Here is a 16,446-nt window from a genome sequence, read left to right as displayed (position 1 = left end):
CAGCCTGTCGTGATCTATTGCTTAAATAGAAAACCGCTTCGCGGCACGGATGATTTTTTTTTTCTTGTGTGCTCGTGCACATGTGTCATCCCGCCCTCTGTCCCTCCCCCCCCTCTGTAACTGTTTGACTATTGAGTAAAACTGACCTGAGAGTTTCCAGTGTACAGTGTGGACTCCCCAGTCCAGCAGAGAGCAGCTTCACTCCTGAATCCTGCAGATCATTGGTACTCAGGTCCAGCTCTCTCAGACTAGAGGAGTTGGAGCTGAGAACTGAGGCCAGAGCTTCACAGCATCTCTCTGACAGATGACAGCCATCCAGCCTTCACACACAATAAACACAACATGTTAGGAACTGTGATTAAAATATCTCACATCTTTTACTGTTAACATAAAAGGACGTGTTAAAACTATAATTAGAGATGTTTTATTAATTGAAATACATTCAATCCATAAATGTTAATTGAATAATCTGTGTAACTTTTACTTTTAACATAATTAAGTTATTGTCTTCATCTTTATTAGAAAAGTGTTTTTAGTTGAACTAATGTTTAAAACACTGGATATTTAAATTTAGTATATGCTACACGTGAACCTCCTAAGATGGAGCAATTTGATTGGTTCTCTATCTCTGGATATTGGACAATATCCCGAGATTGAGATCTCAAACTTGGGATATTGGGGAGCGCGTAACGGTCGTCGCGTCACGCTAATAAAAACCAATAAACCGCTCATAAAAACTAATAAATCCTGGCAAAAAGTGTAATCTTGTTTATGTCACGTGTTCACGTGTAGTTTATATGAAACAATGATTCACCTCAGGCTCCGTGAATAGTCCAAATGTATTAGCCCCTGCTATAAACAATCTAGCTCCCCCAATCATAATTCTTTGGCGCCGCTACTGGTTACAACTAATAAGTAAATGTTTAAATATCACTTAGCTGGGCGATCTCTACAGAGAATAAAGTCCTCTCCTCCTTTGTCTCCTCCCTCTCTCACTCGTGACCTCTCACCCTTCCCCCAGATGACCCTGAAGTCTCTGTATCAACGCATCCTATTGGTTAAACCCAAAGCGTCCATATAACCAAACTACTGAACAAGGTTAAACATTTTAAAATAGTGGGTCACCTTTTATTAATAATGAACGTATATTTATGCATGTAACCTCATCAATAACTATTTATTTATACTTATAGCAACATATTTAAAGGTGCATTTAATTATTGATAAACAATTATTATTCATTCTTTAATTATTATTTCATAATAGAGCTTTTGAGTTTGACTTTTCACCTTGGTTACACAATATGACGTTGTGTATATTGAGATGTTATAAGTTAACCTCAAAAGATGTTTTCTATGTTATCATAACTTTTATATTCTACTATTATGTATGTTTTCATTGTGTATACTCCCTCTGTCCCTCTCCCCCCTCTGTCCCTCCCCCCTCTCCCCCTTCTGTCTTCCCCTAAAAGTAATAAAGTGTAATCTTGTTTATTTTTGGAGTGTTCACGTGTAGTTTATATAAAACAATGATTCACCTCAGGCTCTGTGAATAGTGAATCCGTGAACACTATTCACTTCGCCTTCGGCGAATAACTGTTAATTATTATCATTTATTTTTTATGATTGTTATGATTGGGGAGTTTGTTAAATAAACAAATCGTTACTGCTTTTATATCATAGTATTAATTATTTTGTGTTGTGCGTAATATAATACATTATCACTGAACGTACAGAGATGTTTTCTAGGTTATTATAACTTTTATTTTCTAGTTTTATATATATTATCTTGTGTGTATTGTTATACATGTTATTAGTGAACGTACAGATACGATTTGTATTTTATTATACCTTTTATATTCTAGTATATAATATAATATATATATTATATTAAATTTTATGTATATAGTGTTCTGTGTATTGTAATACATGTTATTAGTGAACTTACAGAGATGTTTTGGAGGCTTTGACCACTGGCAGCAGCCTCAGAAGACCCTCCTCTGAAGCAGAGTATTTCTTCAGGTCAAACACGTCCAGCTCCTCTTCTGATGACAGTAAGATGAAGACCAGAGCTGACCGCTGAGCAGGAGAGAGAGATTTTGTGGAGAGACTTCCTGATGTCAGGTAATATTGGATCTGCTCCACTAGAGAACTGTCGTTCAGCTCATTCAGACAGTGGAACAGATTGATGCTTCTCTCTGGAGAGAGATCTCCATCTATCTTCTCCTTGATGTAAGACACTGTTTTCTCATTGGTCTTTGAGCCACTTCCTGTCGTTCCCAGCAGACCTCGTAGGAGAATCTGATTGGTCTCCAGAGAGAGGCCCACGAGGAAGCGGAGGAACAAGTCCAGGTGTCCGTTCTCACTCTGTAAGGCCTTGTCCACAGCACTCTGGTAGAGGAGGAGGAGTTTATCTTCCCCAGAGTTTGGTTGTTCTTCTGAGAGCAGATTGACCCCAGTGTCTATGAAGTGCTTAAAGACATAAAGGGCAGCCAGAAACTCCTGGAGGCTCAGATGGACAAAGCAGAACACCTTGTCCTGGTACAGCCCACACTCCTCTCTAAAGATCTGGGTGAACACTCCTGAGTACACTGAGGCTGCTCTGATATCGATGCCACACGCTGCCAGGTCTGCCTCGTAGAAGATCAGGTTGCCATTCTCCAGCTGGTTAAAAGCCAGTTTTCCCAGAGAAACAATGATCTCCTTGCTCTCTGAACTCCAGTGTGGATCTGTTTCAGCTCTGCCATGATACTTCCTGTCCCCCAGTATGGACTGAACCCTCAGGAAGTGGCTGTACATCTCAGTCACGGTCTTGGGCATCTCTTCTTCTCTCTGGGATGTTTTGAAGCAGTCCTCCAGAACTGTAGCAGTGATCCAACAGAAGACTGGGATGTGACACATGATGTGGAGGCTTCGTGATTTTTTGATGTGGGAGATGATTGTGCTGGCCACCGTCTCCTCTCTGAATCTCTTCTTAAAGTACTCCTCCTTCTGTGGGTCGGTGAACCCTCTCACCTCTGTCACCATGCCAACACACTCAGCAGGGATCTGATTGGCTGCCGCAGGGCGTGTGGTTATCCAGATGCGAGCGGAGGGAAGCAGGACGCCCCTGATGAGGTTTGTCAGCAGAACGTCCACCGAGGTGGACTCTGTGACATCAGTCCATATCGGGGTGTACTGGAAGTCCAGAGGAAGTCGACACTCATCCAGTCCATCCAAGATGAAGACCACTTGGAACCGATCAGATCTGCAGATTCCTGCTTCTTTGGTCTCAATAAAGAAGTGATTAAGAAGTTCCACCAAGCTAAACTCTTTGTCTTTCAGTAAATTCAGCTCTCTGAAAGTGAGGAGAAATGTGAAGTGTATGTCGTTGTTGGATTTGCCTTCAGCCCAGTCCAGAGTGAACTTGTGTGTTAAGATGGTTTTACCAATGCCGGCCACTCCAGTTGTCATAATTGTCCTGACTGGTTTATCTTGTCCAGGTAGGGGTGTAAAGATGTCTCCACATTTGATTGGTGTTTCCTCCTTGACTGGTTTCCTGGAAGCTGTTTCAATCACTCTGACCTCATGTTCCTGGTTGACCTCTCCACTGCCTCTCTCTGTGATGAAGATCTCTGTGAAGAACTCATTCAGAGGTGTTGAATGTCCTGCTTTAGCGATTCCCTCAAACACATTGTTGAGCTTCTTCTTCAAATGAGACTTGATTTCATGTTGGCACTCAACAGCAGCAGATCCTAAATGAGAAAAACAACAGAAGAAATCAGTTAGCGGATGGTGGCATCAGTGGAAACAGGTCAATATTTCCTGTTAAATTATCCAAATTATCCAGTCATTTAATGAAAAAAGGTCAAACAAATCGCAACAGAAGAAAACTCAACTGATTTTGTATCTTCAATATGTCCTGAGTAAGGAAAAAAAAGCCCTGACGGATCCCATTAGGGGAAGGTTTCTAAAAACCCAAATATATCCTATTCATACGCCTATTTATTATTTTTCTCACGTGACTAGGGTAAAAATGTTAACCTTTAGATAAATTACTGAGTTGATTACTGAGTTGATTACAAACAAAAAATGTATTAAAGTTTTTTTTAATTGTTTGTTACCATGGGCAAACGGTGCATAATCTAATTATGTATGTGCTAATTTGCATAAATACCACAACAGATCTAAACATTGGGTAAAGCCTTGTTGAATCTCTTCTTAAATCTCTTCTTAATAAGGTCTGAATGGAACCCATTTAGGCTTCCCATGAGCATTAATTAATTAATTAATTAGAGGACCTTGAATGAATGACTGAATCTCTGCCCCCGGTGGTGACATTTGTTTGCCTCTATAGTCTTTTACTGTAAGATTTCATCAAGATTCTACAAGACTTTTCACCTGGCTATACCCAATGTTTAGATCTGTTGTTGTGTTTATGCAAATTAGCACATACATAATTAGATTATGCACTGTACGCCCATGGCAACAAGCAATTTCCAAAAACGTGTAATACATTTGTTTGTCTTGATGTAAGTAATCAACTCAGTCATTTTCATAGTGATATCTAAATGTTAAAGTTTTTACCCTATTCACGTGAGAAAAATAATGAATAGGCGTATGAATAGGATATATTTGAGTGTTTTTCGAAACTTTCCCCTAATGGGATTCTTCTGGTCTTTTTTTTCCTTACTCAGGACATATTTAGGATACAAAATCAGTTGGGTTTGCTTCTGTTGCAATTTGTTCTAGGTTGACCCCCATTTTGGCATAAAATTACTAGACTAGAGGGCTTTGTAGGTGAGCAGAAGGTTTTAAAGGTCCCATGGCATGCCACTTTTTGGATACTTTTATATAGGTCTTAGCAGTCCCCTATACTGTATCCAAAGTCTCTTTCCCCAAATTCAGCCTTGGTGCAGAATGACAGCCACTACGAGCCAGTCCCACAATGAGCTTTCCACATGCCGTTTCTGTGTCTGTAGCTTTAAATTCTAATGAGGAGGAAAGAGGCGGGCAAGGTGGAGGGTGGGGGTGTGGCCAGGGTTGCCAGCTTGGGCAGTTTACCGCCAAAGCTGGTTTAGGATCAGATCGGCGGTTTTTTCGTAGCCAAAACACAACACTGACACGTCAGATCAAATAAGACAAACGACTGTGCTATCCTTCTTCCTGTGACACAATCAGTAGCATCTGTTACGTTCAGAGCTGGTTCAGAGCAGCAGGCAGCACACACACACACACACACACACACACACACACACACACACACACACACACACACACACACACACACACACACACACACACACTGCTCTGGCTGATGTGCCCCCACTACCTTCAGCTCACTTCACGTACGCACGCAGGCCCGCCCCCAAACATATTTTTATTTGAAATAAACAAAATGTTAAAGTGGGTTAATCTTGCAGGCCTATAGCCGAAAGGTCCACTCAGGGTTTTTTCCACTAGTCTTTATGATGAGCGACTTTCATTGTTAATAAACAAAAGCATTGTTAACAGATGAAGGCATTATTTTCTATAACTAGATGAATAAAGTCACTGATAAGCTTAATTGGTTATTTAAGGTTGTAGGCTATTTGAATAGACATGCCTACATTGTGTTGTTAATAGGCTAATAATATGCAAATGCTGGATTAACTCCTAAAGATTACTAAAGTTAACTTTAGTAAGACTATGCTACTACAAGCGCAGATTCTGCCATGACAAACACCCATTCACAAAAACTGACGGATGTGGCGAGGGCGCATCGTCTTAAAGCTCAGAGGGCAGTGTTGGCAGTCTGACCTCTGCTGCGCGATTCTGAAAAGTATTGGCTCATGCGGCCAATTGCAATTAGCCTAGGGCAGCCATACTCAAATGGCGGCCCGCGGGCCTTTTTAGGCCCATTGGGCATTTTTTTCTGGCCCACGAGCTGTTTTGAAAAGTTTTGTATTTTTTATTATGATTTTTTTTTTTTTTTTCAATCGCGCTGTCCGCTCTTATTTTGAAATCGCGCACCGCGATCTCAAGACGAGGCTGGGGATTGCCTCCATGGTAACGATAAACAGATAAACTCGAGATAGTAGTCACTCGCTCAGCAGCAGCAACACGTTTACCGACCGGAGCAATAATGGCATGCTCGAAATTTGCCCCAAAAAGAAAACTGGACAGCGAAAACCGCCAGTTCCAGCCAGAATGGACAGAAAGGTTTGCGTTCTTTCTACCACCGTCCAGCACTCGCCCTCTGTGCTTAATATGCCAAGAAACTGTCGCGGCAATAAAAATGTGCAATGTGAAACGACACTATGAAAAAAAACACAAGCATTTTGAAGAGACATATCCGCAAAACTCCGAGATCAGAACAACAAAATTAAATGCTCTTAAAGCATCATATCAAACATCCAACCGAATCCTCCACACTTCTTTGACAAAACAGCAAAAGGCAACACAATGCTCCCTCAGAGTAGCGTGGGTTTTGGCGAAGCACATGAAGCCATTCACGGATTCAGAGGTAATGAAAGAATGCATGATTGGTGTGATGGACACGTTGCTTGAAGGCAAAGAAAAAGAGGAAATGAAAGCCAAAATTCAACAAATCCCACTGTCTGACTCCACAGCATGCCGACGTTCCGAAATGTTGGCTGATGATGTTGCAAAGCAGCTGTGTGATGGAATAAAAAATGCAGAGTGCATTTCCCTAGCTGTGGATGAATCCACTGACACTACTGATAATGCTCAGTTGATGGTGTTTGTGAGATACTTTGATGAGTCAAAAAGGGAGTTTATTGAAGATGTGCTGGGCATGGCAAACCTTTCTGGGCAGACGAGGGGTGAAGACATTTACAATGCAATAATGGGAGTGCTGAATAAAAAAGGAATTGATGTGAAGAAAATTGTGTCAGTGGCTACTGATGGAGCGCCATCTATGATAGGCAGAGAGAAGGGACTAGTTCAGCGCCTGAAGCTTCTTCACCCTCAACTCATATCATACCACTGTATAATTCACCAGTCCATCCTTTGTGCAAGTCTTGGAGAAATCTACGCTGAAGTCATGAACACAATGATGAAGCTGGTGAATTTCTTGAGAGCATCATCTGCACTACAGCATCGCTTGCTGCGGTCATTCCTATCTGAGGTCAATGCTGAATTTGATGACTTGCTTTTGCACAACAACGTCAGATGGCTGAGCAAGGGCAAGGTCCTGGAGCGGTTTTGGGCCATTAGGAATGAACTACAACTATTTCTGTCACAACAAAAAAGTGCAAAAGCAAAACTGTTCATGGATTTCCTGCGCAATCCAGAAAAGATGGAAGCTGTGGCATTTTTGACTGACATGACATCTCACATGAATGACCTGAATCTGAAGCTCCAAGGGAAGGACAACACTGTGTGTGAGCTGATATCAGCAGTGCGGGCATTCCAGAGGAAACTAGAGGTCTACAAGGGTGACTTACAGGTAGGCTGTTAAACATTGTCTGCCACACACATCTTCATTTCATTTTTATTTTATAAAATGTCATGCCCTTTTAAAATAATAACAATAACACTACTACTAATTACTATTACTACTACCACTACCACTACTACTACTACTAATAATAATAATAATAATAATAATCATAATCATGGTCCTAATAACAATCATTTGAAATGCCAATAATAATGACTATTTTTTATTGTTATGTACAGGAGGAATTGCTCCATTTCCCCAAACTTTTGGAGCAGACCAAAGAAAAAGAAGCTCAACTGCAACATATTCCATTCCTGGAGAAGATGATTGAGAATTTCAAAGCAAGATTTGATGACTTCAATCTTGGGACACAAATCCTTCTATGCATCGGAAACCCATTTCTGGTAAGAAATGTGAGCAAGTTCTCCTCAGAGGCAAACCAGATCTTTCCATGGATGCCAGCTGCTGAATTGCAAAGTCAGCTCATTGACCTGCAGGAGAACGTGGCACTGAGAGAGACTCAGTGTGACGTCATCACCTTCTGGTCAAAAATGGTAACTACAGCCAACTTCCCTCTGCTGCAGAAGATGGCAATTCACATCCTGACAATGTTCGGGTCAACCTACCGCTGCGAATCTGCGTTCTGAACCATGAACATTGTTAAAAATCAGTACCGCAGTCGACTCACAAACGAGCATGTGCATCAGTGTGTCTGCCTGGCCATCACACCATTTCAGCCAAGGTTCCAAACATTGGCCAAAGACACAAGAGGCCATTTCTCACATTAAGCTGAGAAAGGTGAAATAGTTCTTGACACAGCGATGCATGTTAAACAAAGCACAAGAAATGGGCTGCCTGAATAATTTTTGTTTTGGATCTTGAACAGGGTTATGCTTGGTTTTATTTAGTTATTCATTTTAATTTATGCCCAAATGCAAATTATGTTTTTATTTTAGGTAATATTTTTGTTTTGAATAAAAAGGAAATGTTATGTTATAAAATATGTTATAAATGTTATACATACGTTATGTTATATTGTTATGATATGTTATCATACACGGCCCCAATAAATGGCCCCTTGAGTCATTGAAAAAAAGATTGTGGCCCCTCATCATTTCTATTTGAGTACCCCTGTGTTATATTGTTATGATATGTTATCATACACGGCCCCAATAAATGGCCCCTTGAGTCATTGAAAAAAAGATTGTGGCCCCTCATCATTTCTATTTGAGTACCCCTGGCCTAGGGTGACCAGACGTCCCCGTGTGCCGGGACAGTCCCGATTTTGAGTTGCGTGTCCCTGGGCCCAACAAAAGCCTGTCGGGATGCTAAAATGTCCCGGTTTCCACCGGCACCAACCACCAGCGATTACATAGCTAACGTGGTCTTACTATGGCCTGATCATTAACTAAAAACCACATAGAAAGAATAAAGCATTCAGCATATGATTTCAACAATGTGTGAGGGCATACGCTCCAGGGATGGTCGCACAGTGGAATGCTGATGGAAAACCAGCGAACGAGTGCTGGGAAGAGATGTTCACGCATTTCAGAAGCAGGGAGATTCTATGCGCACAAAGACATTGCCTACTATGCTTTGTTAAAAAAAAAAAAAAAAAACGTTCCGTTGGTGTATTTTCCAAAACTCTCTTCAGCTTCAGGCTAATTCATAAAAATAAACATAGTCCCACACGAAACTCATTCAATGACTTTTCATAACATCTCTTAAATGTGTAAATAGGCCTACCAAAAACATACATGATTTTTCCCCATTAGGCTAATATGAGCCTAATATCTGCGTCTATGACCTCACATGCATGCGCATGTGAGGTCACGAGCAAAGTCTCCCGGTTTTAGTCTCAGGGGGCTCCGCCGCCGGGGCTCCGCAGGCGGAGCTCAGCGGCCAGAGCTCCAGCGGGAGACAATCGCGGGCAACGATCCCTTTCTCCTCCATGTCGCGGTTCAATTTGGACTTCAGGGAGTCAAAGCCAAAGTTCCTTTCCCCCAATTCCTTCTCAACCATGGCCGAGATAACCCCCACTACGAGTCTCGTTGTGGAAGTACCAGAGACGTCAGAGAACTCGACGCATTTTAGTCTTTTCACCAAATGGGAGCTTTATGCAAGCTTGCGTTATTATGTTGCGTGTTATGCTCCATAACACCAACAGCAGAACGGTTATCCAAATAACAAAGAAGTGTACAACCCTTGCGTTACAGTATGTGTATTCACACACATGTGGTGCTTGCACGGTCCTAGCTCATTGTCTCATGGGCGGACCAAATTCTCTGGGCGGGCAAAGCAGAGAAAGGGGCGGTAACCTGGCCCCTTATGACGACATACAGGGAAAATTCCAAATCAGCCTGTCTGAGCTTTCATTTTCTCAAAGGCTGAGCAGGAAACCCAGGGCTTGCTTTACACCTATCGTCATTTCTAGCCACTGGGGGACCATAGGCAGGCTACGGGAACTCATATTAATGTTAGAAAACCTCATAAAGTGACATTTTCATGCCATGGGACCTTTAAGGTCAACCTGGTGTTGGACAGGGAGCCAGTGTAGTTGGATGAGAACGGGGGTGATGTGGTCGGATGATTTGGTGCTGGTGATGATGATGTTTAACATTCTTTAACCTGATACCCCAACAATAAACCTTCACATCTGGATAAAACCATTTTAACATTAAAGTTAGAAATATATATATACATATAAATAATATAGATATATAGATATCTATAGATATCTCAAGATATGTCATTTAATCTGAGCAGAACAAATAAGAGTCTCATACTGAATTAGCATTTGTTCTCTGTTTTGGAGATAAGAGTCTCTTCTGCCCTTAGAAATAATTGTCTCTGTCTTCTAAATAAGAGTTTCTTACCGCCCCACAGTGTGTCGGCCAGTTCCTCCTGGTTCATCTCCATCAGGCAGAGCTTTGTGATGTCTACCACTCCCTCTATGGCGCGCCTCCTCTGCTCCTTGTTCTTATCATCCACCTCCTCCTCCTCCCTCTGACTCTCTGAGCATTGTGGGTAATCTGGGAAGTGAACCCTCCAGAGCTTCTTCAGCTCCTTGTCTAGAAAAGCGTGTGCGTTCTCCTCAGCCCTCTGGAACAGAACAAACATCACAGAGAACTTTACTCTGAACTCACTGAGGACATCAGAAGCATCTGTCCTGGATTCACGCCCCGCTGGTCTGAAGAGGGAAGCCTGGAGACTATTAGCTCCACAAGAGATGCTTTCTTAATGTTCATGTAGAGCTAAAGTCAAATGTCTTGGTGGACATTTACACACCTTGATCAGCTCTGTTTGATGCTGCTGTACAGACTGAGCACTGGTAACCTTTGAAATCGCCTGGTGTGGTCTGTGGGACACACACACACACACACACACACACACACACACACACACACACACTATTGTATTTCCCATGACTTGTAAACATTGATATAGAATCGATATAGTCTGACAACAACCAACTGGTCTGTTTTCATCATCTGTTTGAAACTCCTACCTCTCCTCTGTGGAGGGGCATCCATCTTTAAAGTCAATCAGTCTACCAATAGAGCGGTCACTCTTCATGGAGACACAGCTGGGTCCAGGGGAGTCTGCTCTCTGCTGCTGGGCTCTTCTGGAAAAACAAGAACCAGGATTTATGGAAGTTTGATAGAAGCTGTACCTCTATAATCTCTAGGGCTGTCAGGTTCTGGTCGGTTAATCGATATGCACTTGTTGGACCTTCTCATTGGTCGGACAATGGCTGGTGATCCTTTTATAAGGAACTAAGAGCTTCTTAATCCATTATTTTAGGGCGGGAGGGACAAATGCAAACCGATGCTTTTTATATTTGAGTGATACCACCTGGTATCACCCTCTCAACGTTGAACTGGACCTTTACTCCGCTACAAACTAATTGATTCCAAAGAAGTCATCCGTCCGGTAGCATGGGGTTAGAAAGGACAACAAAAAAGCATGACGTAAGTGTAAAGGAAGTGAAAAGCATTTCAGCTAAAATCGTAAGGCATGAGTACGTGGGTACGTATTGAATGTTGGGTGCTGTTCTACCTGTGGTCAAGTTACAAATTGCATTGTCATTTTTAGACATAAACATGCATTTATACAGCATACAACACAAACAAAAAACATTAAAAAAAAAGAGGAAATAAAAATCATTACTTGATATAAGTTTGTTATATTCTGTTCTGATCAACCCATAGTCATAGTACCCTTATGTACTTTATGAGATCCACAGGAAAAGGTACATAGCCTCTTTTAAAAAGAGGAGGAATAAAAAGCAAAACAAAACAATCATGTAACACTTTGTGTAAACAAATACAATTTCAATTTGATTTTAAAGGCCATCTTACTTGTTTCATTAACCAAAAAACGCAGTAAAGAATTCCATGCTACCATTTCTCTGTAGTGCAGTGTTCTCTGCCCAGCCCCTGTTCTATAAGCAGGCAACACAAATCTCCTCTCTGATGACTGCCGTGTAGAGTATTTGTGTCTATCACAAGAAAACATGAAACTATTAAATAAATGAACAGGGCCCCGTTTCCCGATAACGATGGATCCACGCTCGTACGATCCATCGTACGATGGATCTCACGCAGCATCGTTAATTTTAGGGGAGCGTTTCCCGAAACTCATCTTAACATGAACGCGCGTGCTCTGCTCTTACGACGTCGTAGGATTGTAGCTGTCTACTGACACGGTGCTGAAATGGGCTCCGTATGAGGGGGAGACGCAGGAATGTTGTTGGATTAAACTATATTTTGTGGTAGCAAAAAAATATCTCCCCATCAAGGCCAACAGCAGAGTAGCCTACGAAAAGAATAGACTAATATGAATGCTACAAATATTAAAACACAATTGATTTGGTCTAGGCCGACATATGCTATATCAGTCGCACCGTGCGTACATTGTTTCACGGCATTTTCTCCCCTGAAATAATTCCATATTACAAAAATAAAAAATAGCATGTGTCTGTGTGACAACTAGGCCTATAGCATTTATTTAAATGTGCTGATTTCTGAAACATGCTTTGCGCCGCAAAGAGGGCAGACTTTCTCTGATTCCTGCATTCCGTTTCATTCATTCATTCATTCAGTGATTGACGCGCCGCGCACTCTCTAGAAACTTTGGTGTCAACATTAAAAATGCAACGTTCCATTCATTCATTATCATTCAAATGCAGAGGCATTGACACGGCTATTGCTGTTGCTGGTCTAGATCGATTCCTGCCCATATTGTTGGGCAGGGGTATGATGATGCGGGCAATGTAAGCGGGAATGGCACGCATCGATTCGCAGCACAGTTTCCCGCAGCAGTCTACGTTCACTGCAGAAACCACGCTCTCAACTTGGCGATTGTGCACTCCACTAAGGTCAGGGATGTTCGTAACTGTCTAGACACGGTCCAATAAATAGTGAACTTCATCACAGCCTCACCGACGCGCCTACAGTGCTTTATGGCAAACAATCGCAACAAAAAACGCCTGCAGAAATTCTCCGACACTCGCTGGTCTCAGCATGATTTATGTACAGTATGTCTTCTGTCATTGATCAATATGAGGACATTTTAACCACGATGGTTGAATTAAAATCAGAGGGAGACAGCAAGTGCCGCTCGCAAGCGACCTCCCACACGAGCAACGGAATCATTTGATTTTATTATATGCCTTGTGATAGGGTTGCCTTGTGACGTGGCGTTTCATCGCCTACATTTCGACTGCGCATGGATTTTTGGAATTTTAAATTGCTGCAATAAGTTATATATGTGTTGACTTCTAACATGTCTCTGTCTTTGCTGTTTAAATCTAACAGTAGTCTACGAGTAATATATATGCGGGAACCACTGTTTTTGGGGTATTGCGAAATAGCGCCAGCTGGACATTCAGTGGTATTGGATGACGTGTTTTAATAAAACACATCCAATACACGGAATGTCCAGCTGGTGACTCCACTGAGGCTATAGTAACGATGCATCCTAGTGCTTAACGAGTACCCCTGTAGGCGTCGTTAGTTACGAGGGTTTTAACGACGTCGTTACGTAACGATGCTTTCGGGAAACGGTCCGAAAATTCTGCGATGATCGTACGACGGTGTTAACGACGTCGTTAGGCTAACGATGCTTTCGGGAAACGGGGCCCAGGACTCTTTGTTGTTATTATATTTCTCACAATACTAACAAGAGAGTAGTGTAACCTACTCCCTTCGTGTTTAACGCTCGATAGGCTTTGAGTGTGAACACACCAGAATTGGCTTCTTGGCACGAATCGCAGCTCCATCCAGTGGGCCCCATTATATTACAACAGATGAAAGCTCAAATCAATTCTTGGTTGTGTCGTCTATAAACGACGCTGCCCGACGCTCCGTGGCTCGTCCGCTGACTGCTTCATATTGAAGCTCTGCCCTGACCGAGTCGACTCGGACCCAGAGTGGATCTGAAACCCACAACCTTCTCCAAACAGCCCTGACGTGATATTGAGGCTAGCAGGTAGAGTAGAACGCACTGTGGCGGATTCAGTTGATCTAGAAATAACGTGCACACTGTTTTATTATCATTTTTTCCCCATCGACCAATCGATTTGTCGGAGAGTTGTTGAAATTAAACCGACCAAGATTTGATTTGGTTGACTACAGCCCTAATAATCATCCCAAATAAATACTTACCTTTTCTCAATAGACTGAGTTCCATCTTTAAACGTGACAGGTGGATTCATAGATTGGTCACTCTTCATGGAGACACAGCTGGGTCCAGGGGAGTCTGCTCTCACCTGCTGGACTCTTCTAGAAAAACAAGAACCAGGATTTCCCTCTCATTCACACCATGCCAACCACATCACTAAAACAGCCTTAAGAGCACTGCACAGTCGCGCATGAGAGAACGTGTGAGCCACTCAAACTTTCCCTTTATTTTCTATCTATTTTACTTTTTACTTATCTATTATTTTCTTTTATTGTATGACAATGTTTATATGTGAAGCACTTTGAGTCTGCCTTGTGTATGAAAAGTGCTATATGAATAAAGTTGCCTTGCCTTGCCTAATGCCACATAATAAACCTTAAATGTGAATATTAATGTATGTATTGAGTGTATGTATTGTGAATATCTTTATTAAAATATGACAATCATCCCATCTGTGCCCTGTTAATTTAATTTATTTAAGTCAGAATCAATATAGTCTGATGACCTGGTCTGTTTTCGTCTGTTTGAAACTCCTACCTCTCCTTTCTCGAGGGGCGTCCATCTTTAAGGTCAGGAGGATGATCCATAGACCAGTCACTCTTCATGGAGACACAGCTGGGTCCAGGGGAGTCTGCTCTCTCCTGCTGCTCTGGGCTTCAACACAACACACACACAGCCTTTACTCACACTGCAGATAATTCTTCTTACAAGGCTGTTTTTAGGTGAGAGAAATCCCTCCTGTATCTGATTCACGCATATGAAAGCTGCCCAAACCAGAATTGAAAAGACCAGATTCCATGTGATTTGTGCTGTTCACACTGTTCTGAAAGAAATCGGATCGGAGTCAACTTTGAGCAAAAAAAATCGCCAAACCTTGCTTGCATGGGATGTGGCCAATCACAGCCTTTTTCACTCATAATGTCTCCCGCCTTCGCCCCCCCCCCCCCCCCCCCCCCCCCCTTTACCTCTGAAGAAGCCCCCCTCCATGTCTCTGACTGGTCACTCTCTAAATCCTTACCTCTTCCCAACAGACAGATTTCCATTTTTCAACTGGTAAGATATATCCATACCCTCTTCAGGTCACTCTTCATGAAGAGGACAGGGGACGCTATAACTCTATAATCTCTAGGGCTGTCAGGTTCTGGTCCGTTGGTTTATTGGTTAATCAATATGCACTAGTTGGGCCAAATTCTCATTGGTCGGACAAGGGCTGGTGTTCCTTTCATAAGGAACAAAGAGCTTCTTAATCCATTATTTTAGGGGCGTGACAGGCTATATTGTGTTATAAACAGGGGCGGAGCCAGCACCGGGGCCAGGGTGTCACTGGCCACCTTTGGAACCTGACTGGACACCTTAGGTGCCACCCTAGTTGATTGACAGTTCACTGCATGTGTCATTGAAAGCAGCGTGATTTACACAAATGAGGAAGGCTGTTGAAGGCTCTCATAAACGTCTTGCAAGGCATGCACTTCATAAGACAGAAATACAGTTTCTGTCGTGCTTTATTGCGAATAGCGAAAAGACTACAACCAAATGTAAACAGCTCTCTTACGTTTCCGGGCAACGAGCGATGAGTCTTCAAACAGAAATCAATGGATTTACAAAATATGTTAATGTGCAATAAAACACGACAAACTATTCCGCTACGATACTTGATTTGGAACATCATCGAACACCACTAACCACTCGGTGAGTTGCACATTTCTGAAAACAAACGTTTAGGGTTGTTTTAAGGACAGGTTTGTGAATGCCCGTAGCCAGCCATTCTGAAGCAGGCAGGGCGATTCTAAATGACCCAAATACCAGAGACAGGACCAATAGTCAACAGGTCGGTGTCAACCACTCTATTTCATCCTAGACAAACCAGAAAGGGGGCTCAATGTTCAAAATACCGGAATTGTCCTTTAAGGTGTAGTATTATTTTCTACAGTGACAGATAACAACGAAGAGAAAGGGAGATATTTCTGACTTTTTGTGAAGAAGCACATATCAAGGTCAGGCCCAGACAGACCACAGCCCAGATATCAGCAGCCCTGGCAGCTCTCAAACTGAAGCTAGCCAGGCAAGTCAGTGTGGTCAGACACAAGGAGCCAGTCTACCACCTCCAGGTCAGTTCATTGAAGTGTAGCCTCCTACTGAAACAAAATGTGATTTTTGACATATTAAGCCTAATTTTTAATATTGATTCAGCTTGTAACAAACAATGATTCTGTGATTCTGCTCTCACCTGCTGGACTCTTCTAGAAAAACAAGAACCAGGATTTCCCTCTCATTCACACCATGCCAACCACATCACTAAAACAGCCTTAAGTGCACTGAGAGAACTCGTGAGCGCATCAG

General features: G+C 42.2%; 1 protein-coding gene across 2 annotated transcripts in view; it reads right to left on the bottom strand.

The window, feature by feature from the left end:
• Nucleotides 1-16,446, bottom strand: part of LOC311369515 (NLR family CARD domain-containing protein 3-like) — an 88,094-nt gene that overhangs the window by 56,150 nt on the left and 15,498 nt on the right. Inside the window, exons 2-8 of one of the 2 annotated variants that reach the window (XM_084487720.1) lie at nt 14,644-14,760; nt 14,091-14,207; nt 10,931-11,047; nt 10,711-10,780; nt 10,299-10,524; nt 1,948-3,733; nt 147-320 (exon numbers count right to left, since the gene is read on the bottom strand). The exons of the other annotated variant lie outside the window; for it this stretch is intronic. Coding sequence (XP_084343846.1) covers nt 147-320; nt 1,948-3,733; nt 10,299-10,524; nt 10,711-10,780; nt 10,931-11,047; nt 14,091-14,207; nt 14,644-14,760 — 2,607 coding nt within the window. The remainder of the gene's footprint in view (nt 1-146; nt 321-1,947; nt 3,734-10,298; nt 10,525-10,710; nt 10,781-10,930; nt 11,048-14,090; nt 14,208-14,643; nt 14,761-16,446) is intronic. 2 annotated transcript variants of the gene reach the window in all.

Source organism: Micromesistius poutassou (genome assembly GCF_964030765.1).
Source record: "Micromesistius poutassou genome assembly, chromosome: 24".
In the NCBI taxonomy this organism is placed as follows: domain Eukaryota; kingdom Metazoa; phylum Chordata; class Actinopteri; order Gadiformes; family Gadidae; genus Micromesistius; species Micromesistius poutassou.
Note: the sequence above shows the minus strand (reverse complement) of the source record. Positions and strands in the feature narration are given on the sequence as shown.